We start from the raw sequence: 20,969 nt of genomic DNA on the forward strand, positions 1-20,969 counted from the left end.
CGAATCTAAGATGGTTGCTCATTAAAGTGTGCGAAAGGCAACTTGTTGCAGAAATAGGCGATTTATGACAAGATGCAGAGACTTTCTTGCCTTTATGAAAGCATCAGATCTTGACAAAAAAAAAAAATAAATAAAATACGCCCCACAATAGGAAAACAATCAACAACAGGGTGGTGTGTTGCATCTGGACATGAAGTGGAGTTACTGTTACCACTGTTATTTTCCTATATTGGCACATTCTATCTACTTATACTACAGAAATTTGCCAATGAGTATTGAATTTTGAATTTAATAATGAACGTCACTACTGTTATTGAAAGTTAATCAACATTAACAATCAATCAGATTCGAGAAATCAAATTCAACAGCGTTGTGGCGTAATGTGAGATAAGAACCACTGTTAGAAATGTTATTTCTTCCTCTAATTAATTACAGCCACAAAAGCTGCATTTTTCCCTGTGTCTCCTTTGCTTTTGTGGTAATGCTTTGTCATTGTGTCATTGTGTCATTGCGGCTGAGACAAATGGATGCGTCCTGGGAAATGACTCTGCCTTCCTAATGAAAGCCCTCTTTCAGGTTAAAGCCAGAGTTCCCTTAACTGTCCTTCAGTTTACCATGGTGACCCACAACAGTCCAATGTCATTCTTGTTAATTCGAGTTTATAAAAGATGTTTTATAATAGTACAACCAGGCAACTGGACGCTCATTTGACGTGATGAAGCCCCTTCGATGAGCAAGAAAAAAGTCTTCATGATTATAACAAATGTACAGTTTCAAAATTTACCTGTACGAACTGAAACCTGCATGAGCATATAGGTTTTATAAAGATTTAGTAGCAACTGAGTAAAAAGCTACCTCCTCATGTTTTTTGCATTAAAGGAATGGCTTGGCCGAAAATTAAATTTACACAATTTTCCACTTTCCACAAAAGTAGTCAATCAGCCAAGACATGCTTTGGGGTTCAGTGTTTGCTTTTTTTGTTTTGCACAGGAGCTACAAGGCTAATACACCATGTAATGGAGTTCCACACAAAATACTTTCCAAAAATATCAGGCTCAAGCCTTACTGGTTCTTAAGTAATGATTCACAGATTTAAGGACCATGTTCCTTATGGGGACAAACCAAAGAATCCATTTTGATACTAGATGGAACCTATTTTTCTAATAGTTTATAAACAGGATGAAAACTTCAATGTAGCTGAATGTTGTAACATTATAGGGGCAGCCATCTTGGTTATCCTAGGCCCTCCTCCAAGGCTTGAACACAAAACTGTACTGGAAGAGTAAACATTATATGGATGATAATTCAGTTCCACTTTGAAGTGCAAGCAGTTTATGCAAAATAAGATTATACAGCTTTAGCAAGCAACTATTTGAGGTTTTGAGTGTATATCTATTTAAAAGATTTTGGGTGACACAGACTCGCAGTATTTCCTAGCTACTTTTGCTGAGTAGTCTAGTGCAAAACTATAGACCCAAGCATTGGACACCAAACCTGACTTGGTTTTTCACTGAACTATAACTTTAATTTAATGCCTTTGGAACGTTGAGGATGCATTTCTGCATTACCAGCTGCAGTGTCTTTCAAAGAAGGTCATTTGATGCCATGAGCTCTACCAAATTTCCCCTTGGGGATCAATAAAGTACTCGTTATCTATCTCTCTATCTATCTATTTATCTATCTAGTGTAACAGTGTCTTTAACAGCTGTGAGCAATGGTCAAATATGGCAGTTTGATATCTGCATTGCAGAAAGGGGCTGCATCATCATCCACTAGAGTTGCGGCTGCAAAGCCTGCAACCACAGCAGCCTCAGCAGCCACTACTACTACCGGTACCCGCTCTACATCCACAGTGACCAATGTAGGGGCTTCTACAGGAGCTAAAGCTAGTGGAGGAGTAACCACCACCACAGGATCTTCCAAAGTCACGTTGCAGGTAGCCGCCAGTGTCTCTGGGGCTTATATAATTGGTCAATGCTTCCTCCTGTTTCATCACCAACAACTGTACAACTTTTCATCATTTTTTCATTACTTCATGTCTGCTTATTTGTACTGTTGTCTCAGGGGTCTTCCTTTCCATGCTTCTCTAAGCTGTTCTAAGGCATGCACTAAGGCAATGATATCGTGTTTGTAGATTTTCTCTGGGACTTTCCATAACACTCATGCTGGATCTCTGTTGCCTGTGGGTTTGTTTAATGGTCTTCACATTGGGCATCAAACATTATTACTGCAGACAAGTCTTCAGGTCCTGTTTACAATTACCTACTGAGCTCACATGGGATTTGCGGTTATTTTCTTGCAGTTTCTCTTTCCACGTATGCCAGGTGGGACAGCCTTGAATTTAAATACCTTGGTTATGACACTCCCTATTTTTTGGTGCATATTTAGTACATGGCTGTTGTGTCAGCAGAACAAGTCCTTGCATGGCTGTGTGGGGTTGAAAATCTTGACGCGTCAGACTTCATGCCTGACTTTTTGATACAGGCACCACCCGTGTCTCCTGCGATAGCTCCGCCTGTGAGCACTGGAACAACGGGTGCAGTAGGTGGAGCAGGAAAACCTCCTACAGAACTGGTTAAACCCACAGACACTTCTAAAGTCCAGGTATACAAAAGATAGATAGATGTTTTGCGGCATCTTCACTGCTTCGCGGGACATGCCTGAGATTCATCCCCACCTCACGCTGTTTCATTTTTATCAGATCACATCCGGCACTTTGCTTCTTTCAGAATGTCCTGGAATGCTGCATATATTTCTGCTTATTGATATTGTCTTTCTCTCAAAGACTGGGCAATGAGCACAACTACGGGTTTTACACTCTTTCCCATCATCCTTCAATAACACCACTGCCATTTGCTTTGGCCATGATATATCATCTTCTTGAATTACGCATTGTGAATTGCATGGCTTTTAGACCACTCGTTAATGATTACACATATACTTCAAATAGAAAACCGCTGTTTCATCATCCAAACTGGAACCTTCTAAGGTGACCTCCACAGTAACAAAGCCCACTGCCACTACTGTTGTTTCTGGAACCACTGGCCAAAAGGAGGATGTTAAGTCAAAAGAAGCAAAGGTATTTCCTTATGAATCAGGGGCAAATAAAAAAAAATCTATACATCGTCCACTGAAATTTTTTTCTTCAGCTTCTCTTTTCTTCAATAGTTTAGTCGAATAGCCCTTTGTGAATTATGCATACTTTCTCCCACATGGATGGTAAGCTGGACATAAAACATCCAATCTTCTCTCATCTGCTCTAAATCTGTTTTTGACCAAAATAGTTTTAAAGTCACCAAAAACTTGATTTTATATATTGAATAATCAATTACATGGAAATTTCACAAAGATTTTCACTAAGATTTTCACAAATTTTACAATTATACAACCTTGGCAAACCATGTCTTCATGGACCTCGCTTTGTGCACGGGGCATTGCCATGCTGGAACACGCTTGGAACCCTTAGTTCCAGAAAGTAATTGTAATGCTACAGGATACAAAGACATTCTATACAATTGTGTGCTTGTGGACGCCAAAGCATCGTTCATTTTCTTATCGCAAATGCAGTTTGCTCTGCACGTAGCAGAGGGCTTTAACAATTACAAACCAGTCTTTCAAATGAGTGACACAAAACCACTTTGGTAACAGTTTTTCAGACTTCCACTAAAATTCCCTTGCTTTTATTTCTATTATTTACAAAAATCAAGTTTAGGGTGACTTTAAGAAACATGCAAGATGCAGTGCAAGACTCTCACTCTATCTTGTTCCTCTGTTCTGCAGGTGAAGTCTGAGGTTTCTCCGAAGGCCAGCACTCTGGTGAGTCAGCAGTCCTTTTTATTTCTGCAGTGCTGTAGCTGCATATCATACACTTTAACAAGCATGCCAGTTTGCATGAGCACTGCTGTACTGCTATATTTTATGCTGTAACACAGGCGCCTGCTGTAGATCCATTAGATGCCTTGGCTGGCAGTTTGCCATCTGAAAAGCCCTCTAAAAGTCCTCAGTTTACTGGGCCTGAAGTCACAGAGGTATGAGTTTTAGTCAACGCATGTGCTTGTTTGTGTGTATTATTTATAACAGCATGCATTTTGCCTTTTATTATGGAATGTGCATTGTAATAGTGTGTTGCATGCCTTAGCCTAGCATAACCTCAGAAGTGGCTCACCGCTGTGGAGACGGAGATGCCACACTGCCACCTGGATACAGGCTGAAAGACATGGTCAGTTTGACATGAGTAACTAAAGTAGTCGAGTTGCTACAGCTGATTGCTTTTATGCTCTCTCTATTTCCCACCATCTTTCCAGGTCCTGTCATCGTTGCCTTGTTCTCTTTTTCTGTGTCAGAAAAATCACCATTCAAAGAATTTAATTAACTATAATGGCCTTAGAATAAACTTTATTTCTTCCTCTAATCACCCCAGGAAAAGAAGATGCCTGCTGGAGAACCTGAGAAGCCCAAGGAAGTTTCCAAGGTAAGAAGTAAGGTCCTTCTTCACACGTCAGCCATATTGCTACTAACGTCATACTCGGGGTAAGAAGCGTGCAAGACAAGGGCTAATTATATCGCTTCTGAGCTGAACAAAATGAACTTTCATTCTTTCAAGCTTTCATAGCCATTCAGAAAAGGAGGATATTCTTAGCCATTCATCAAACAAGGGGCAGGTAGTAAACAGCATAGTGTGATATGAATATGTTTTATTGTTGGTTGTTCAAATAAAATGGTGGTGCTACTGCAACTGAGATGAGGATGTTGCCATTTTTGCTGCAGCCTCATCTGAGAAATTATACAGAATGACATTGTTCGCACGTTTGTTCACATTTAACGTAATTTACAATTTAGGTGAAACTTTTGAATTTATATTTCCGCATTAACTAGACTTTATGTAGGCAATAATGTTTTCAAAGTGTAGCTTGGCTTGAGTGTTAGCCTGCTGACCAAAATGTACACTTAAAGGCAATAATGTTTTAATGTCTACACCATTTCGAGCAATCTCAAGATTGTGTCACTCTGAGCGACTGGAAAAACTTACAGCTGAAGTGTGAATTGAGTAAATCACAATCCCATGTATTGTAAAGAGCTGTCTTATTATTTGTGCTCTGCACCACCCTCAATGCCAACAAGCTGTCCGTCTACAACACCTGGTTACTGAGCTGTGTTTTACACTCACACACACACACACACACACACCCTGTCTCATCTTCGTTCACATTCCTCACAGGCTGCTCCCATATTCACTATAGTACTCACACCCATGTCAGAATAATTGGCACCACCAACCTGACGTCATTATTAGTAATTAACGCTGAGTTGTCCTGCCTAACCAAACCCCCAATAAAAAAACACCCACACACACACGAACAGTGTATGTCTATAGTACACACCCTTTTCTTGCTTCCTCTCCCTGATTGCTGTTGCTTTTCTATTAGTGACTTTAAGAACTGTCTAAGAAATTATGCAATTGCAATTGGAATAGCATGTAGGAAGAAGGTTACTGTTTTCCATGGTGTTTGCAGAAACTACATGTTTTTGCCTGTTTTTACCCTGTAATGGAGTGGGGTGTGTCTGTAATTTTTTGTGCTTTTCAGTCCTTTTGAGACTCTAGCACCCTCTTGTGGTATTATGGTTCTGATTTTTAAAAAAGAATTAATTGGAATTATGGATATTTTGGAAATAAAAATGGATATTTTTGTGGTTTATTTATTTATTTATTTATTTGAGCTTTCTAGTTAGTTTTCATTCATTTATTTTAGAGGATTTATTTACAATATTTTAGCAATGGTTTTAGTTTAAATAATTTTAGTTAAGTGTGATATTTTCAAAGGAATGCAAAAAAAACACACCAGATATTGTGTAATATTTTTAGACTTGGCTAAACATCTTTAAGATAGCATTAAAGGTCTTTTTCTATGACAGCAACATGAGTATGCAGTTACATATAATTTATTTTATTATTAACAAGTTGTAAAATAAAGCCAATTGGACAGTAACAGAATTACATATATTAAAAAAATATGCAAAACCTGCACATGGAAGTTGCACAGATTGCCAGCATTAAAAATCACTGATACAAAGAACAGCAATGAAAAAGCAGCATATATTAAAAAAAAAAATACTGACATTTCTCCTGACAGAACAAAACATTTCCACATGTTCCAAGCAATAGGAACAATAAAAAGGAACAGCGCATTTTGTGTATGAGAATTAAATTCAAAATATTCCCATGGCTATTATTTTTTTTACATCATTTTATTCACCATATCAACAATTATACATGTTTTTAAATCTGTTTATGTGGAGTGTCCGCAATGCATGTCGCTGTGTAAGTACAGTAATGTGTTAGAGTGAGAGAATAAATATAAACCTGTGATTTACAGCTGGCACTATTGTCAGGGCTGCTGTTATAGAAAATTAATCAACACCTTCTGACCAATCAGAATTGAGAATGTAACAGTGGTGTGGTATACAGTATTTAATTCCAACCCTTTTTTAACTAGTTTAAAATAGCTTTGCTGCAGACCATGTTATTATGAAAGATAATAATCTGTGCTTTCTCTCTCTCTCTCTCTCTCTCTCTCTCTCTCTGTGTGTGTGTGTGTGTGTGTGTGTGTGATCTCTGAAAGCCCCTAACGCTGGATGAGGCTGTGGACTCTCTCTCCACTGGATTTGTATCTACGCCACTACCATCCAAACCAGAAGTGGTAGGAACGCAGACACTAACCTTGATTCATATCTGGGAAACAAAAAACCTCTTGAGCTTTTTTTTCTAAGAGTGTATGGTCAGAGGAAATATTTTTGATAATACCAAAAAATGGTTCTCCATAGTGTGAACTTTTCCCTGTTCTAACACACCTAATCATCTCATTAACTCATCATTAAAATATTACTGGCTGGGAAATATATAAGATAATAAACCTTGAGCTGTGCAGATGTCAGTGATTTCTAATGACTGTGATATTCTTTTTATTTTTTTTATTTTACAGAAACATGAAACTGTGGCTGCTGTCGATACCCGCAAAAACTATGCCCCTGCTCCACCTGCTCAGAAAGTAAGAGAGAAACTTCAGCATTTTAAAATCAGTATCAGTATCTTTTAACAGAATAAACAATGAGCATTGAGGATTAGATCTATGTATACAGTATGTATTGAAATGTGTAAGAATATTAATATACATGTCATGGTGCTGTATGCATACCAGATAACTTTGTCTAAGTTCCTATGACAAATTCTTTTGCAGAAACAAGATGCTTCCGTGCCTGCAAGTCTGTCTCCTGCTCCTCCTGCTGACAAGAAACCAAAGATAGAGAAAGTAAGGGCCAGGATATGTCAACATTAATATTATACATAATATTAATACATACATAATAATACATAATATTAATAATACATAATATTCTGCTGCTGGTATACTGCATATGCACTTATTATGCCATATAGGAGCATCCCAACTGAAGTGATTATATCTATATGTCATGCACTAATGTGTTCTCTCACCAGCCCGCTACAGACTCTGCGGCCGCTCAGGACGTCAAACCAAAGATTGAGGTAGGAGACAAGCCTTAGAATTTACAACCGTAGTATTATCAGTTTCTATCTGGGTGAAGAGCTGTTTTGAGATATGCAACATCAAAGTTTTATCATTCCACCTCGCAAAATTCGAAAGTACTGTAATTTACATTTACAGCTCAACAAGGTTTCCACTTAAAGCTTACTTTAAATTTACAAGATCAAAATTCTGAGACATTAAGGAAGAACTTTTTTTGAACAGTCGCCAAACACAGGCAGAACATTATTATTCTGTAAGATCAAATCGGAAAATTGTAAGTTTTTCCTAAATAGGAGACAAGATATTTTACTTTGACAATATTAAACAATATGAAAGCACATTAGAGGATATAATACATGCTTCTGTGCAACCACACAAAGATTATTCACTTGATTAAGCACAATGGAAGTAGCTAGCTAATATTTAAGAAATTTAATATAATGTTACGTTCCGAACAGATAATGATTGGCTAGAAAATGGAACTTTTTAGCATTATAACAAAAACTTAATAAAATAATGTTCTTTTCTTTAAAATTTTAAATACTTTTTTCTGCCAAAGCCACTGTTCACTCATCTGTTAATGATATTAGTAATTAAAAAAGCATTTTGTCTGCACTAAGTTTTTACACCCAGTGCACTAAAGCAATGAAACATGTTCAAGTAACATGAGCATGCTATCAGCAAAATACATGTGTAGAGAATTATAGTTGGAAAGCAAATGTGTGTATAGGATGTTAATACATGAGGGGCAAAAAAAAGACCTAGAGTATACACAGTTATTAAATCAAGAAAAAAAGTCATAAACAGAAGGATAAATAAAAACTGATGTTGTTTAAGTAGCAAAGTTTAATGTAAAACCTTTCATTTTTTTATCACACCAGGAAAAAAAGGTTTCTGCAGATAAGCCAAAGCAAGACCCCAAGGTAAGAAAGCTCTTTTTCCATATTTTTCCACTTTCAAGGTTTGTGTGTTTGCTATGGGAGTGTATTAGAAGCAGAAATCTGAGAGTTTGGAAGTTTTTTTTATAGTGTAGTTTCTAAGACATACTGTACATACTTACAGAGATGCAATGCAAAAGCAGATGATAAGAACATGACAACATTAAGGGAGAACACTACATTATCAAAAATAAAACATTTAAAAAAAATGGTGCATTAATGGAAATGATCAAAATCGTACAGCACTTAAACATTAAGAACAAATGAATAATATTACAACACGGCAGCATTAAAAAAAACATAAATTTAAGGCTGCTCACGTAACAATAGCTATGTTGCTAGGCAACCAAGTATGTAAGTCTTGTTCTGCACTTTGTGTTTCAGCTAGCCGACGTTAGCCGGCAAGATCGCTACTGTTAGCTGTGTGTAGAGCCGCACAAAGCAGTATGCTAAATAAAAATAAAGCAGCATGCTAAATAAAAAGAATTAAACCACAGTAATGAGGATTCAGAACATGTGAAATAAAGGTTTGCTTTCTGTTTCTGTAGCTTCAGGCTACTATTAGTTTGGCACTAACATGACATTGAAAATGCATTAGATGTGCCTAGCTGTGCCAACAGAAATTAGCATTACCACAGCAGTAGTGATCGAACAAGTAAAAATACTTAAAGTGAAATATCATTCAATAGCATTCTTGAATACAGATGGGTATTTTCCATGCATGACATTACAATCAGGACTGTACAGCAAAGGCTTTAACTAGGGAACAATACAGCATTGAACTGTGATAATACTAACAGGACAAAAACTAAACTAGACCACACCAACAGGGGCCTTTGGTGGCACTTATGAGGCAGTACAAGCATTACCTTAAGCTTAAATAAGAACTTCTTCTGAACGGTTACAGTAAAACAGTACCAAAGCCCATTGGATTCAATCTCGAGATGATAATAAAATTTACTCTTTTATGTCTCCTTCATTCGTCCTCTCGGCTCTATTTTATAATGGCAGCTGTTCATAATTTCCAAACTCCAGGGGTGTGAACCTGTAGCAGTGATAATAAACCATTTGTTCTTGAAGATTATTTGGCTTCCTGCTGTGTAAGAGGTGTGGACCTTTCAAATACAAGATCAGACCAGTATTCAGAAAGACACAGTATGTTTGTACATCATGTAAAAGAAAAACGCATTTTGAAATAGTCTATTTTTCAATGTACGTTACATGGAGCGTCCATTATTGACGTCCCTTTGAACGAGCTGTTAAGTTAAAAAATTCCTGAAATATTTTAGCCACTTATTCAGTGGAAACTTGGTTATATGGGATTATTCACTGTAAAATGGTTACTTGAGGAAACAAGTTGTCCCTTGGACCTGAACATTTCAGGTGATGATCAATTTCCTGGCGTAATTATCTATCAATTCTTTGTACTTCATATGCTTTATATGACGGCGCTAAAAGCTTCAAGTATAGTAGACAGTAGAACATTTCAGTCCAAGTAATTATCAAAAGTGGAAAGACAGCAGGAGTGTTATTGCTTCTTGCTGTGTGGAATGTTGGGAGGAGTTGAAGAGTACAAACAAACCTCACCTGGTGAAAACCTGGACCAGCTGGTTTCTGATCCATCTCTCACACACACACACACACACTCTCTCTCTCTCTCAGCAGTATTTACTCAGTGACGTGACGAACCTGTATGTACTTGTATACAAAACTCTTCAACCATGCACACATACCTATCCTGACACCCATATGAATACTACTTTTTTTATTGCACAAAAGTAATTAGCCATACCATGCATAAACATTACCATGCATAAACATTACATTAGCCATACCATGCATAAACATTACAGTTGTATCATTACATACAGTTAATATAAGTGACAAGTGATATCTTGAATATAGGTATATTCATCTAATACCCTATATGGCCAAAAGTATTGGGACACCTGACCATCACACCCAGATGTGCTTGTTGAACATCCCATTCCAGATTTGTTCCCCTTTGCTGTTATAATAAGCGCCACTCTTCTGGGAAGGCTTTCCACTAGATTTTGGAGCGTGGCTGTGGGGTTTTGTGATCATTCAGCTACAAGAGCATTAGTGAGATCAGGCGCTGATGTTGGGTGAGGAGACCTGGGATGGAGTTGATGTTTGTTCATCCCAAAGGTGTTCAGTGGGGTTGAGGTCAGGGCTCTGTGCAGGACGCTCGAGTTCTTCCACTCCAACCTTGGCAAACCATGTCTTCCTAGACCTTACATGTGCACAGGGGCATTGTCATGCTGGAACACATTTGGGCCTCTTAGTTCCAGTGAAGGGAAACTGTAATGCTACAGCATACAGAGACATTTTATACAGTTGTGTGCTTCCAACTTTGTGGGGAAGGACCACATATGGGTGTAATGGTAAGGTGTTTCCAAACTTTAGGCCATATAGTGTATATTTTACCACAGCACTGTTGAATTCTTGATTCTGTTTAGTCAGAAGGTTTTGATTAACTTTCCATAACAGCAGCTCTGACAGTAGTTCCAGCTGCAATGCAAATTAATGCACTCATTCTTATACATTATCAGATAATTCGGACGGACTTGTATGGTGTATGCTGTCGATATGGCGAAAGGAGACATTTATTTAACATTTATGGAAGGAGTCTCCAGTGTCAACATTTTGTAACAGTCACTAAATGTTGCCCTGACAGTTTTTATTCCTTATCTATCAAGCATTTTTCATTTCTACTCATTTCAAGTACAGATGGACTTAATAATCTTATATTAGTTTGATCATAATCAGAAATATTAGACAAATTCAAGATATTTTTTCAGTGCATGGTAATGCAATAGTTAAGAGTATAACAACTATAGTTATGTAAGATAGCACAATAAAAATGTGGTAGTGTTAAATGGTCAAATATGCAATAAACATAGTTATGATAAAGCACAAAGTTCATTCAAGATGATAAAACTATAGTAAACTTTAGACAGTTTCCTCCTACACAGATTCTACAGACACTCTGATTGCATTAGTTTACCAGTGATGTGTTATTGCCTTATAAAAGAGTTCGCACTGCAGCTTCACATAAACGGGAGCACTTACACACACACACACACACACACACACACACTGCCTAACACTCACTGTTGAAACCATTACAGTGTGTTATAGTAACCCTATACAGCACATAGGTTTTGATTTAAGACTTTGTACGTTAATTAAACACAAGAGAATTTACCAGCTTTTCTCACAAATCACTGACTCTAATTATAGATATTTGGGAGTGTAAATAATGTTTCCTTGGAAACACTTTAGTCACCTTAGAAACCAAAGTTTGGTTTCGGAAATAAACTTTATTGTGGCTCAGTTGTGCCCTGCACACACCTACTCAGACACCACTGGCACTGTTATTATCAGAACCTAACCTGCCCAGTCAAACCTCAGACACACAAACACGCACGCACACATGCACACACACAATAGTGGTTTAGTATCCGTTACGACACAGCCTTTAATGATGCACCCTTTTTTCTTCTATTTATTGTGTTTATTGTGTATAGTTAGATAGAGACTTGTATGTTTGATGCTCCACATGAACCATTAAAAAAGAAACATGCAATTGTTTATATGGTGAAACATTTCCGTGTCAGCACACAGAAATGTCTTCGGGACTGGTACAATTTGCGTTTTCTGGTTTCTTGGTAACGCAAGCTACGTTTTGTCATTAACTTCAAAGAGAGAAAAAAAGAGAGGATGGTGAGGATATGACTAATTTATAACATAAGTGATAACAAGAACTAACTTGTTTCATGGATGTTCCACAAAATTAGATGTAGCTGTAAATGGATGAAAAGTACATTAGAATTGGCAAATTGCTGTGGTATAAGACAAATAAAATATTTAAGGATGTGCTCTTATAGGACAACAATAAAACATGGGATAGTAAAAGTAACTCTGCTTTACATTAGGCCGTGTCCCACCACTTGGTCATTGATTATTTTCCTACAACAGCACACCAGGTTTTATTTCTTACTTAAGCAATGAATTTGCATGAAATCCATTTTACCAGTTTACTAATATAGATTTAGCTGAGCTATTATTTAATCCATCATTGATGTTGGTCAGATGTTTATCTCTGTTCCTCCTGTGTGTTTCCTCAGGCAGATCCCATGTCTGTGGACGCTCTTGAAGCTCTAGTCGGCACATTACCCGAAGCAAAACCAGTTCCCGAGTCCCCAGAACTCAGACCTGAGGAAATTGTTCATGTAGTGACTCTTTTTTACTACACTTTTATTTGATTACATTATATTTCACAGTTCTTTATTAAACAAGCATGCTTTTAATGATCGGTTGTTCCTGGGTAATCAGGTAATGCTGTGTGTATTGTGTGTTTCCAGGAGGGGAAGCTGAAGTCAGAGAAAGGTGTGCGTGTGGGTGAGAGAGACGACACACTGCCCCCTGAATACAGGTTCAAGGAGGACAAGGACAAGAAGCTTCCTCCTCCACCAAAACAGGTATCTGAAAATCTTAAAAACATGCTGACAATTGTCTGAGGGGTTCATCATCAGTTCTACAGCAGGTTTTACACATTCGTAGAAAAGGAGAATGTGTGGAAATATGTATTCAAGATTATGACAGAAGTCCAGTCATATTTGCATACTACTTTCTAAAGATTAGTTTGTGGTTATGAAGCTAAATTTGAAGTAGATATATTGTATTATATTGGTATGTTATTTCCACTTGCGTATGTAAGTTGAATTTGCTTAGTAAGTTTAGTTGAAATCTATATAATAAGGGTTTTCTGGACAATGACAGAAGGGATAAAATGTCCTGGAAATCTCAGTGAGGTCTTGGAAGTAGGGTAATTTTTGGGCCAGGCCACAGAGCATATTTCAGAACATTTGTCTCATCATTTTCTCATCATTTGTATTTCTCACATTCTGTATATAATATACAATGATATATATAACATACAAAGTGACGATGTTCACTCAGCACAGCCATTCAGCTAAATTTATTTATTGTAAAATCCCTGGAATTGGATTTTTTTTCTTTTTTTTTTTTTAAGCAGTAACACTATCTGTATCTGTTTATAGTGCTCACAATTTCTCTATCTGTGTCTGTATGCGGATGTAAACCCAAAATAGGTGTTTTTAAAAAAAAAAAAAAAAAAAGGAAAGCAGAACAAAGACTCTTTGTTGCGTTCCACAGTATCCGAGTCCTGATGCACACCTCAAGTCTAGTGTGCCTCCTATTTGTATCTGTTTAGAACACTTTATCACTTCTTTTTGAATAATGTACTCATATTCAGTTACATCTATTTTATAAGGACTTGGGTACGAAATTTTTCTTATTTTGTTTTTATGTAATCTTTGAAATCCTTGAAATCCTTGAAACATTTCACTTGATTTATTGTATTTATTGGATGATTCTTTACTGCATACGACTCTAAAATACACTGGTTGAGTAGTATTATATAACCCATGGAAAATGATGTCTGATTTTATACATGATGTGCTGGGTTTTTGTTACAGTGCTCAAGGTATTATAATGAGACTAATTAGCTGATGACCTTAATGAATCAATACTGAGGTACTTGGTGTACGTATTGTTCTCTCCAGCCCTCCATGGACACGACTGAGGCTCTGGATATTCTGTCTGGAGGTTTCACTGATGCCAGTGTAGCTCCTGCTGTCCACAGCCCTGTTAAAGCCCAAGTCAAGCAGGTAAGAACATCACCACAGAACCATAAAAATTTAACTCAACCAAATGTTTCCTTCTAAGAAAACTCACTTTGAGTAAAGGCAATGAAGCAGCTAGCCATGAAGTTCACACTGGGAACAATGTCTTATTCTACCAATAATGTATACTCTTATTCTGGGTTCTTGCAGCCCCAAGTGGAGGATCTTTCAGCTCTTGATGCTCTGGCAGGTGATTTTGTGGCTCCTGCCCATGCCAGAAAGGTATTTCACATAAATGCCATAAGCGTACTGAAGTTTGAGTTACGTTGTCATGACTAGTAGATGGCTATAATATTGTGCAGCTTGTAGTGATATGTATCTTATTTCTGTAGGTCTGTTCTGGAGCACCTTCTGTCCCAACAACAGCCACTAAAAGCACTCCACCCACCTCTGACCAGGTACTATAAATGCTGAAACTACGCTTTATTTGCTTTTCCAGTTAAAGCATTGGTTAGACCCAGTGGGAACAGAATTCACCGTTAGAGGCAAAGGGGAAATAATGATGAAAAACTGATTTGCTTCTGGTAGAGGTATTTTTTTCTTCATGCCAGCTTTAAGTGACTTTTGACCTATCAATTTGCAAACCTTGATCTTATGAGCCAAGATGGCAGGACTGTGGTTTCTTTGATTGGTTAAAAAATGGAGGTGCTGGTACTTATTAAGTAGTGGTCACAAAGACTTTTCCCTCACTGTTTTTTACTGTTGCTTGACCCACACAGGAGTTAAAAACACATTATCCATACATTCTCTTCAAAATCACACCTGTCAGAGCCAACTTACTGTCAATATGTGCAACTCGGCAGTATGATGATTAGTCTATGTAATTAGTCTATGTACTACCAAGCAAAAGTCTGTCTGGATCTGAGTGTGGGAAATTAAAACGGGTTAAAAATTTGCAAAAGCTTTCTGCATCAACAGTCAGCCATTTATCATTAATACGATTAGCATAGGATTTTTGTGGTAAAACTGATTTCTACCTGTCTGCTAGGATTTTTCTTGTTAGCAATGTTGGCGCCTATGATGGCACCAATGATGTATTATCATAAAGTCAAATAATCCCTGCATTATTTTTAAATTTCTAATTTTTTGTAAATGGCTGAGGTAATGCTATCTGGCCCAAACTCTTGAGTGTATGAACATCAAATGCGTCACAGCAACATGTTAAACAGCATCACACTGCCCTCTACAGGTGTAGCAAGGACACTTCTCCACTTGATTTTCTTTCTTTTTCTTTCAGCTGAGACTGAATCTTTGTAATGATGCATAATATGTCTCCCAATCTAACATGAGTTTAATCTGCTACAACTCTAAAGTACCTCAATAAAACTGGAGAAGTCCTGGGACCACATCCTTGCATGCTAACCTAGCTGATTAACTTAGCTAATGTTCATAATAATTCCCTGGCTGGCTAAGTTAGCTAATGCTAATAATAGTTATAGTATAGTTTGACAAGTTTGTGTAATTGCTGAGAAACTCCTGCTTGTGTCTACCTGTGACAAACTGAAGCTTGTTTATTAGCATTTAGCTAGTCAGCTAGGTATAGCAGCAGGGTATAGTGTTTGCTAGGCCAGTAGTTTCTTGGGTGTTAGAAAAAAAAACTTTTTTAAATGCAGAATTATGTTTATATGGGTACTTAAACTAATTAAAATTATTTGTTTAATAGTACATTCTCAGTGCCATTTTAGGTTGATCAGCATTGTAATTTTCTTCTCTGTCATTATATCCACTTCAGTTTCCGTTAGCTCTACATTAAAACACGAATCTCTGTTCTCCTCAGGCAGATCCCATGTCTCTGGATGCTCTTGACGCTCTGGGAGGCACACTTCCCGAAGCAAAACTGGTTCCCGAGTCCCCAAAAGTCAGACCTGAGGAAATCGTCAAAGTACTTAACATCTCATTATTTATATAAAATGCAAGACGTTTTATTTTAACCCGTGCATTCATGTAAAGAAGGATCCACTGATGTTTGTGTGTGTTTGTTTAGGAGGCTGAAATCAAATCAGAGAAAGGTGTGCGTGTGGGTGAGAGAGATGACACACTTCCTCCGGGTTACAGATTCCCTAAGGAAGACCCTAAAACACAGCCTCCTCCCCCAAAGAAAGAGGTAGCACATCATTCTAGCCACCTAAACCTGTAATGTGGTGTTTGAGCAATGAGAGAAGTTGTTTAATGTGGCAGTTGTATCTTTTTAACAGCCCTCACTGGACCCGACCGAGGCCCTGGATATCCTTTCAGGAGATTTCACCAGCTCATCAGCAGCACCTGTAGTCCATGCCCCTGTTCCTCCCTCGGCTCCCCCAGCAGACGTGAGGCACATTATTACATCTGTAAATTACAATCAGTTAGTGCGTTACAGAAAGTTAATTAACACCTTCAGACCAGTCAGATTTCAGATTTCAGCACCACTGTGGTATAACTAAGGAAGAAAACACTTATTTATTTAGCAAGTAAGTTTTCCACCACAGGAAAGTCTTCAGGACAGAGGACTTTGTGCTTTCTGGTTTCTCTGTAGCTGCTATAGTATAATATAAGTGATATCCAGAACTAGATAGATAGATAGATAATTCTAAGTAGGTTGTTTTGTGGACGTTCTACAGCTATAAATGGATAAAAAGTATGATGTGTTGTTCATTAATTATTTAAGAATTGTAATTGTTGGCAAATTGCTGTGGTGAAAGAGGAATAAAACACTTCAGGACATGCTGCTATAGGAAGATATTTAACTTCAGAGTGGTAACAGTAACAGTGCTTCACATTGGGCTGCATCACACCACTGCATTGTTGACTGTTTTCCTATAACAGTGTACCCCATCCTTTTTTATTCCTTACTTAGTGAACACCTTCTGACCAATCAGAGGAAGGCAAACGCCATGGCATTTTGACCGAAGATAAAAAAACGAACAAGATTTTTTTTGTATTTCAGTGATATTGATATTGATGACGATCATCAAACAGGGACTTTTTGATATGAGATTATCTAAAACGATGTTGAATTTGAATTCTACGTTAGATCCTTCTGTGGTGGTGTTTATTAGTAGGTTGCATTGCAACTGTAGAGGAGTCATGAATTTAGAAAGAAATCAGATTATTGATCATATAGACCCAGTGATTTTCTTTATTCTCAATATCAGATTACTTATGTTCAGGTAAATACCATGGATGTTTTTTAAAAGTAAAATCCGTGTTACTGATATCCTTTACTACAGTTGCATTCTGATATCTGAACATAATATGTGGATTATTCTGAGGTTAAAGATCCTCTAATAACAAATGAACCATTTCTCTTTCATCAGAGCTCAGCAGACTTCGATCTCGAGGAGTTTGCGCTGGATTTTGTGGCTCCCACGAGTGCATCTAAAGTCTGTTCTGCTGCTTCAGCTCCCACTACTACTGACAGACAGGTAAATGTAGCTTCATCACTTTCTGTCTCATGCTTTGTAGCACCTTTATGCTGATTTAAGTTGTCTGAAGGTACAGCATCAGCCATGGATGCTCTCTCAGACACTGCAGTGGACATTCGTCCAGTCCCTGAGCCAATATGATAATGAAAATCATTGGAACGATTTATTATTCTGCAAACGTACATGTACATGGGTACTTAATTGTAGTTACAATTGATTTAATACTAACTTCTCAGTGTCACTTTAAGTTAATAAACAGCTTGTTATTTTAAAAAAGTATGTAATTTTCTTCTCTGTCATTATATCCACTTCAGTTTCCATTAGCTCTACATTAAAACATGAATCTCTGTTCTCCTCAGGCAGATCCCATGTCTCTGGATGCTCTTGACGCTCTGGGAGGCACACTTCCCGAAGCAAAACTGGTCCCCGAGTCCCCAAAACTCAGACCTGAGGAAATCATCAAAGTACTTAACATCTCATTATTTATATAAAATGCAAGACGTTTTATTTTAACCTGCACATTCATGTAAAGAAGGATCCACTGATGTTTGTGTGTGTTTGTTTAGGAGGCTGAAATCAAATCAGAGAAAGGTGTGCGTGTGGGTGAGAGAGACGACACACTTCCTCCGGGTTACAGATTCCCTAAGGAAGACCCTAAAACACAGCCTCCACCCCCAAAGAAAGAGGTAGCACATCATTCTAGCCACCTAAACCTGTAATGTGGTGTTACAGGCTGTTTCTGAGGCAGTTGTATCTTTTTTAACAGCCGTCCTTGGACCCTACTGAAGCTCTGGATATCCTTTCTGGAGATTTCACCAGCTCAGCGAAGGCGCCTGTAGTCCAGACCCCTGTTCCTCCTTCAGCTCCCCCAGCAGACGTGAGTCGCATTATTACATCTGTAAAATACAATCTCTCACCGTGTTATCAGTAAGTTTAGAGACTTTAAAAGCGTTGTGGTATAAGAGGAATAAAACACTTGAGGACTTGATGGTGTGATGTGGCCTGAAGTGAAGCAGAGTAACTGTGAGCACCCTGAAGTTGATGATTGAAATTTATTTAATTAGAAAGATTATTAAAGAACGACAAATCATACGTTTTGTCCATTTACAGTTACATTTAATGTTGTGGAACATCTGCAAAACAAGTTAGTTCCTGTTATTATTATTATTATTATTATTATTATTATTATTATTCCTTGAACGTGTGTGCATGATAATGTAATAAAAAAAATAAGGAGATGTTTAGAGGTTGGCAAAAGTCATGGCATTTTGATAGAAGATGAAAGACAAACAAGAATTTTCAATTCAATTCAATTCATTTTTATTTGTATAGCGCTTTTTACAAAGGTCATTGTCTCAAAGCAGCTTTACACAAACAAAAGTAAAGTGAAGTGTGTGTGTGTGCCGTCTCTGATGAGCAAGCAGGGCGACGGTGGCAAGGAAAAACTCCCTGAGATGGTGATAGGAAGAAACCTTGAGAGGAACCAGGCTCAACAGAGAACCCATCCTCATATGGGTTTACACTGTAGTGTGCGTGTGTGTGTGCACAATGTGTGTTGGTGTAGTCCATGGAAAACAGCTGAAGCGTTTTCGTGGCAGTATGAAGCATTGCCGGTGGACAGGTCCAGAGTGAAGGGGGGGGAGGTCTGGATCACCGGCAGCTCAGGAGTGTAGCTCGGCAGAAGGAGAAGGAAAGTGGTTAGGTACACTCACAGTCACCGTGTGGATATAAAACTCAACATCCACGAGTCCCCCAGATCTACTCCTTTGATAAAAACACTAGTCGCTAAATGCTAGGTTAAATAAATAAGTCTTCAACCTCGACTTAAACACTGAGACCGTGTCTGCTTCACGTACATTAACTGGGAGACTATTCCATAATTTTGGGGCTTGGTAAGAGAAAGCTCTGCCCCCTGCCGTGGTTTTGGCAACGCGTGGTACTGATAGACAGCCTGCATCCTTAGAGCGAAGTAGGCGCGGCGGAACGTAAGGTACTAACATATCGCTTAAATACTGCGGAGCGAGACCGTTTAATGCTTTATAGGTTAGGAGTAATATTTTAAAATCGATGCAGAATCTTACTGGGAGCCAGTGTAATGTAGATAAGACTGGCGTGATATGCTCATACTTCCTAGTCCTAGTCAGGACCCTCGCTGCTGCGTTCTGAACTATCTGAAGCTTATTTATGCATCTAGACGAGCATCCAGATAGTAAAGCATTACAGTAATCTAATCTGGACGTGATAAATGCATGGACTAGTTTTTCAGCATCACTTAGCGAAAGTATATTTCTAATCTTAGCGATATCTCTGAGGTGGAAAAATGCTAACCTGCTTACATTATCTACATGCACCTCAAATGAGAGATTAGAGTCTATAATCACACCGAGATCTTTTACTGTTAGACTACTTGAAACAGAGAGACCATCTAAAGTAACAGTGTGATCTCTAAACTTACTTCTAGCGGCTTGTGGTCCCAGTACCAGAACCTCTGTTTTTTCTGGGTTTAGCAGGAGAAAGTTGCTTAGCTTAGAATTTTGTCTTTCAGTGATTGACAGTGAAGACAGTTGTTGATCAGGGACATTTTGAATTCTGGTTGTCTACAAAAAAAATGTTTTTATTTTATTTCTTCACTGGGTTTATTGGCAGACATCATGTGTTTAGAAAGAAATCCAATTAGAGACATTTATCATGATCAGGTTACTTATATTCATCACATATGGTTTATTGCTAAAAATCTGTGTAATTGACAAAATACATTTTATTCTGAAGCTAAAGATGCTGAGTTTAAGGATTTTCTGCTAATAAAGTGACCATTTCTCTTTCATCAGAGCTCAGCAGACTTTGATCTCGGGGAGTTTGCGGTGGATCTTGTGGCTCCCACGAGTGCATCTAAAGTCTGTTCTGCTGCTTCAGCTCCCACTACAATGGACAGACAGGTAAATCTCTCTCTCTCATTCACTCACACACACATCCACACATGGTGTTCATATAGATCCATCCACTGACTTTAACACCGTTATGCTCTTTTAAGCTGTCAGAAGGTACCACATCAGCCATGGATGCTCTCTCGGACACTCTAAAGGACATTCGTCCAGCGCCTGAGCCAGAACCAGTGCCTCCTAAACATGTTGTTGAGGTAAAAAAAAAAAAAAAAAATCATAGGAATCATAGTGCAAAACTGAATTTTGTAGCTGTAGATGTTTATTTGGAGCTTGATTGGTTGCATGTTGTCTCCATGTGGTCTGCTCAGGAGAAGAAGGTGGTGGAGGAGAGGGTGTCTAAGCCTGGTGAGAGAGATGACTCGCTTCCTCCTGAGTGTCGGCCCAAAGAGGCGGATATCAAGGTACTGAGACT

The 20,969-nt window shown here is 38.1% G+C and overlaps 1 protein-coding gene across 33 annotated transcripts in view; it reads left to right on the top strand.

The window, feature by feature from the left end:
• The window catches only part of cast (calpastatin), a 53,112-nt gene that overhangs the window by 29,229 nt on the left and 2,914 nt on the right, over window positions 1-20,969 (top strand). For 8 of the 33 annotated variants that reach the window (XM_053240246.1, XM_053240243.1, XM_053240247.1 and 5 more), the window contains 27 exons: window positions 1,751-1,936; window positions 2,485-2,604; window positions 2,951-3,079; window positions 3,781-3,816; window positions 3,933-4,028; window positions 4,139-4,219; window positions 4,421-4,471; window positions 6,621-6,698; window positions 6,981-7,046; window positions 7,236-7,307; window positions 7,496-7,543; window positions 8,426-8,467; window positions 12,634-12,738; window positions 12,871-12,987; window positions 14,095-14,199; window positions 14,365-14,436; window positions 14,547-14,612; window positions 15,992-16,096; window positions 16,199-16,318; window positions 16,410-16,520; window positions 17,508-17,615; window positions 17,975-18,079; window positions 18,182-18,301; window positions 18,382-18,492; window positions 20,444-20,551; window positions 20,647-20,751; window positions 20,866-20,958. In XM_053240246.1, the coding sequence (XP_053096221.1) occupies window positions 1,751-1,936; window positions 2,485-2,604; window positions 2,951-3,079; window positions 3,781-3,816; window positions 3,933-4,028; window positions 4,139-4,219; window positions 4,421-4,471; window positions 6,621-6,698; window positions 6,981-7,046; window positions 7,236-7,307; window positions 7,496-7,543; window positions 8,426-8,467; window positions 12,634-12,738; window positions 12,871-12,987; window positions 14,095-14,199; window positions 14,365-14,436; window positions 14,547-14,612; window positions 15,992-16,096; window positions 16,199-16,318; window positions 16,410-16,520; window positions 17,508-17,615; window positions 17,975-18,079; window positions 18,182-18,301; window positions 18,382-18,492; window positions 20,444-20,551; window positions 20,647-20,751; window positions 20,866-20,958 (2,556 nt within the window). The remainder of the gene's footprint in view (window positions 1-1,750; window positions 1,937-2,484; window positions 2,605-2,950; window positions 3,080-3,780; window positions 3,817-3,932; window positions 4,029-4,138; window positions 4,220-4,420; window positions 4,472-6,620; window positions 6,699-6,980; window positions 7,047-7,235; window positions 7,308-7,495; window positions 7,544-8,425; window positions 8,468-12,633; window positions 12,739-12,870; window positions 12,988-14,094; window positions 14,200-14,364; window positions 14,437-14,546; window positions 14,613-15,991; window positions 16,097-16,198; window positions 16,319-16,409; window positions 16,521-17,507; window positions 17,616-17,974; window positions 18,080-18,181; window positions 18,302-18,381; window positions 18,493-20,443; window positions 20,552-20,646; window positions 20,752-20,865; window positions 20,959-20,969) is intronic. The other 25 variants (XM_053240256.1, XM_053240254.1, XM_053240258.1 and 22 more) reach the window with 10 other exon arrangements.

This window comes from Pangasianodon hypophthalmus, chromosome 15, assembly GCF_027358585.1.
Source record: "Pangasianodon hypophthalmus isolate fPanHyp1 chromosome 15, fPanHyp1.pri, whole genome shotgun sequence".
NCBI classification, from domain to species: domain Eukaryota; kingdom Metazoa; phylum Chordata; class Actinopteri; order Siluriformes; family Pangasiidae; genus Pangasianodon; species Pangasianodon hypophthalmus.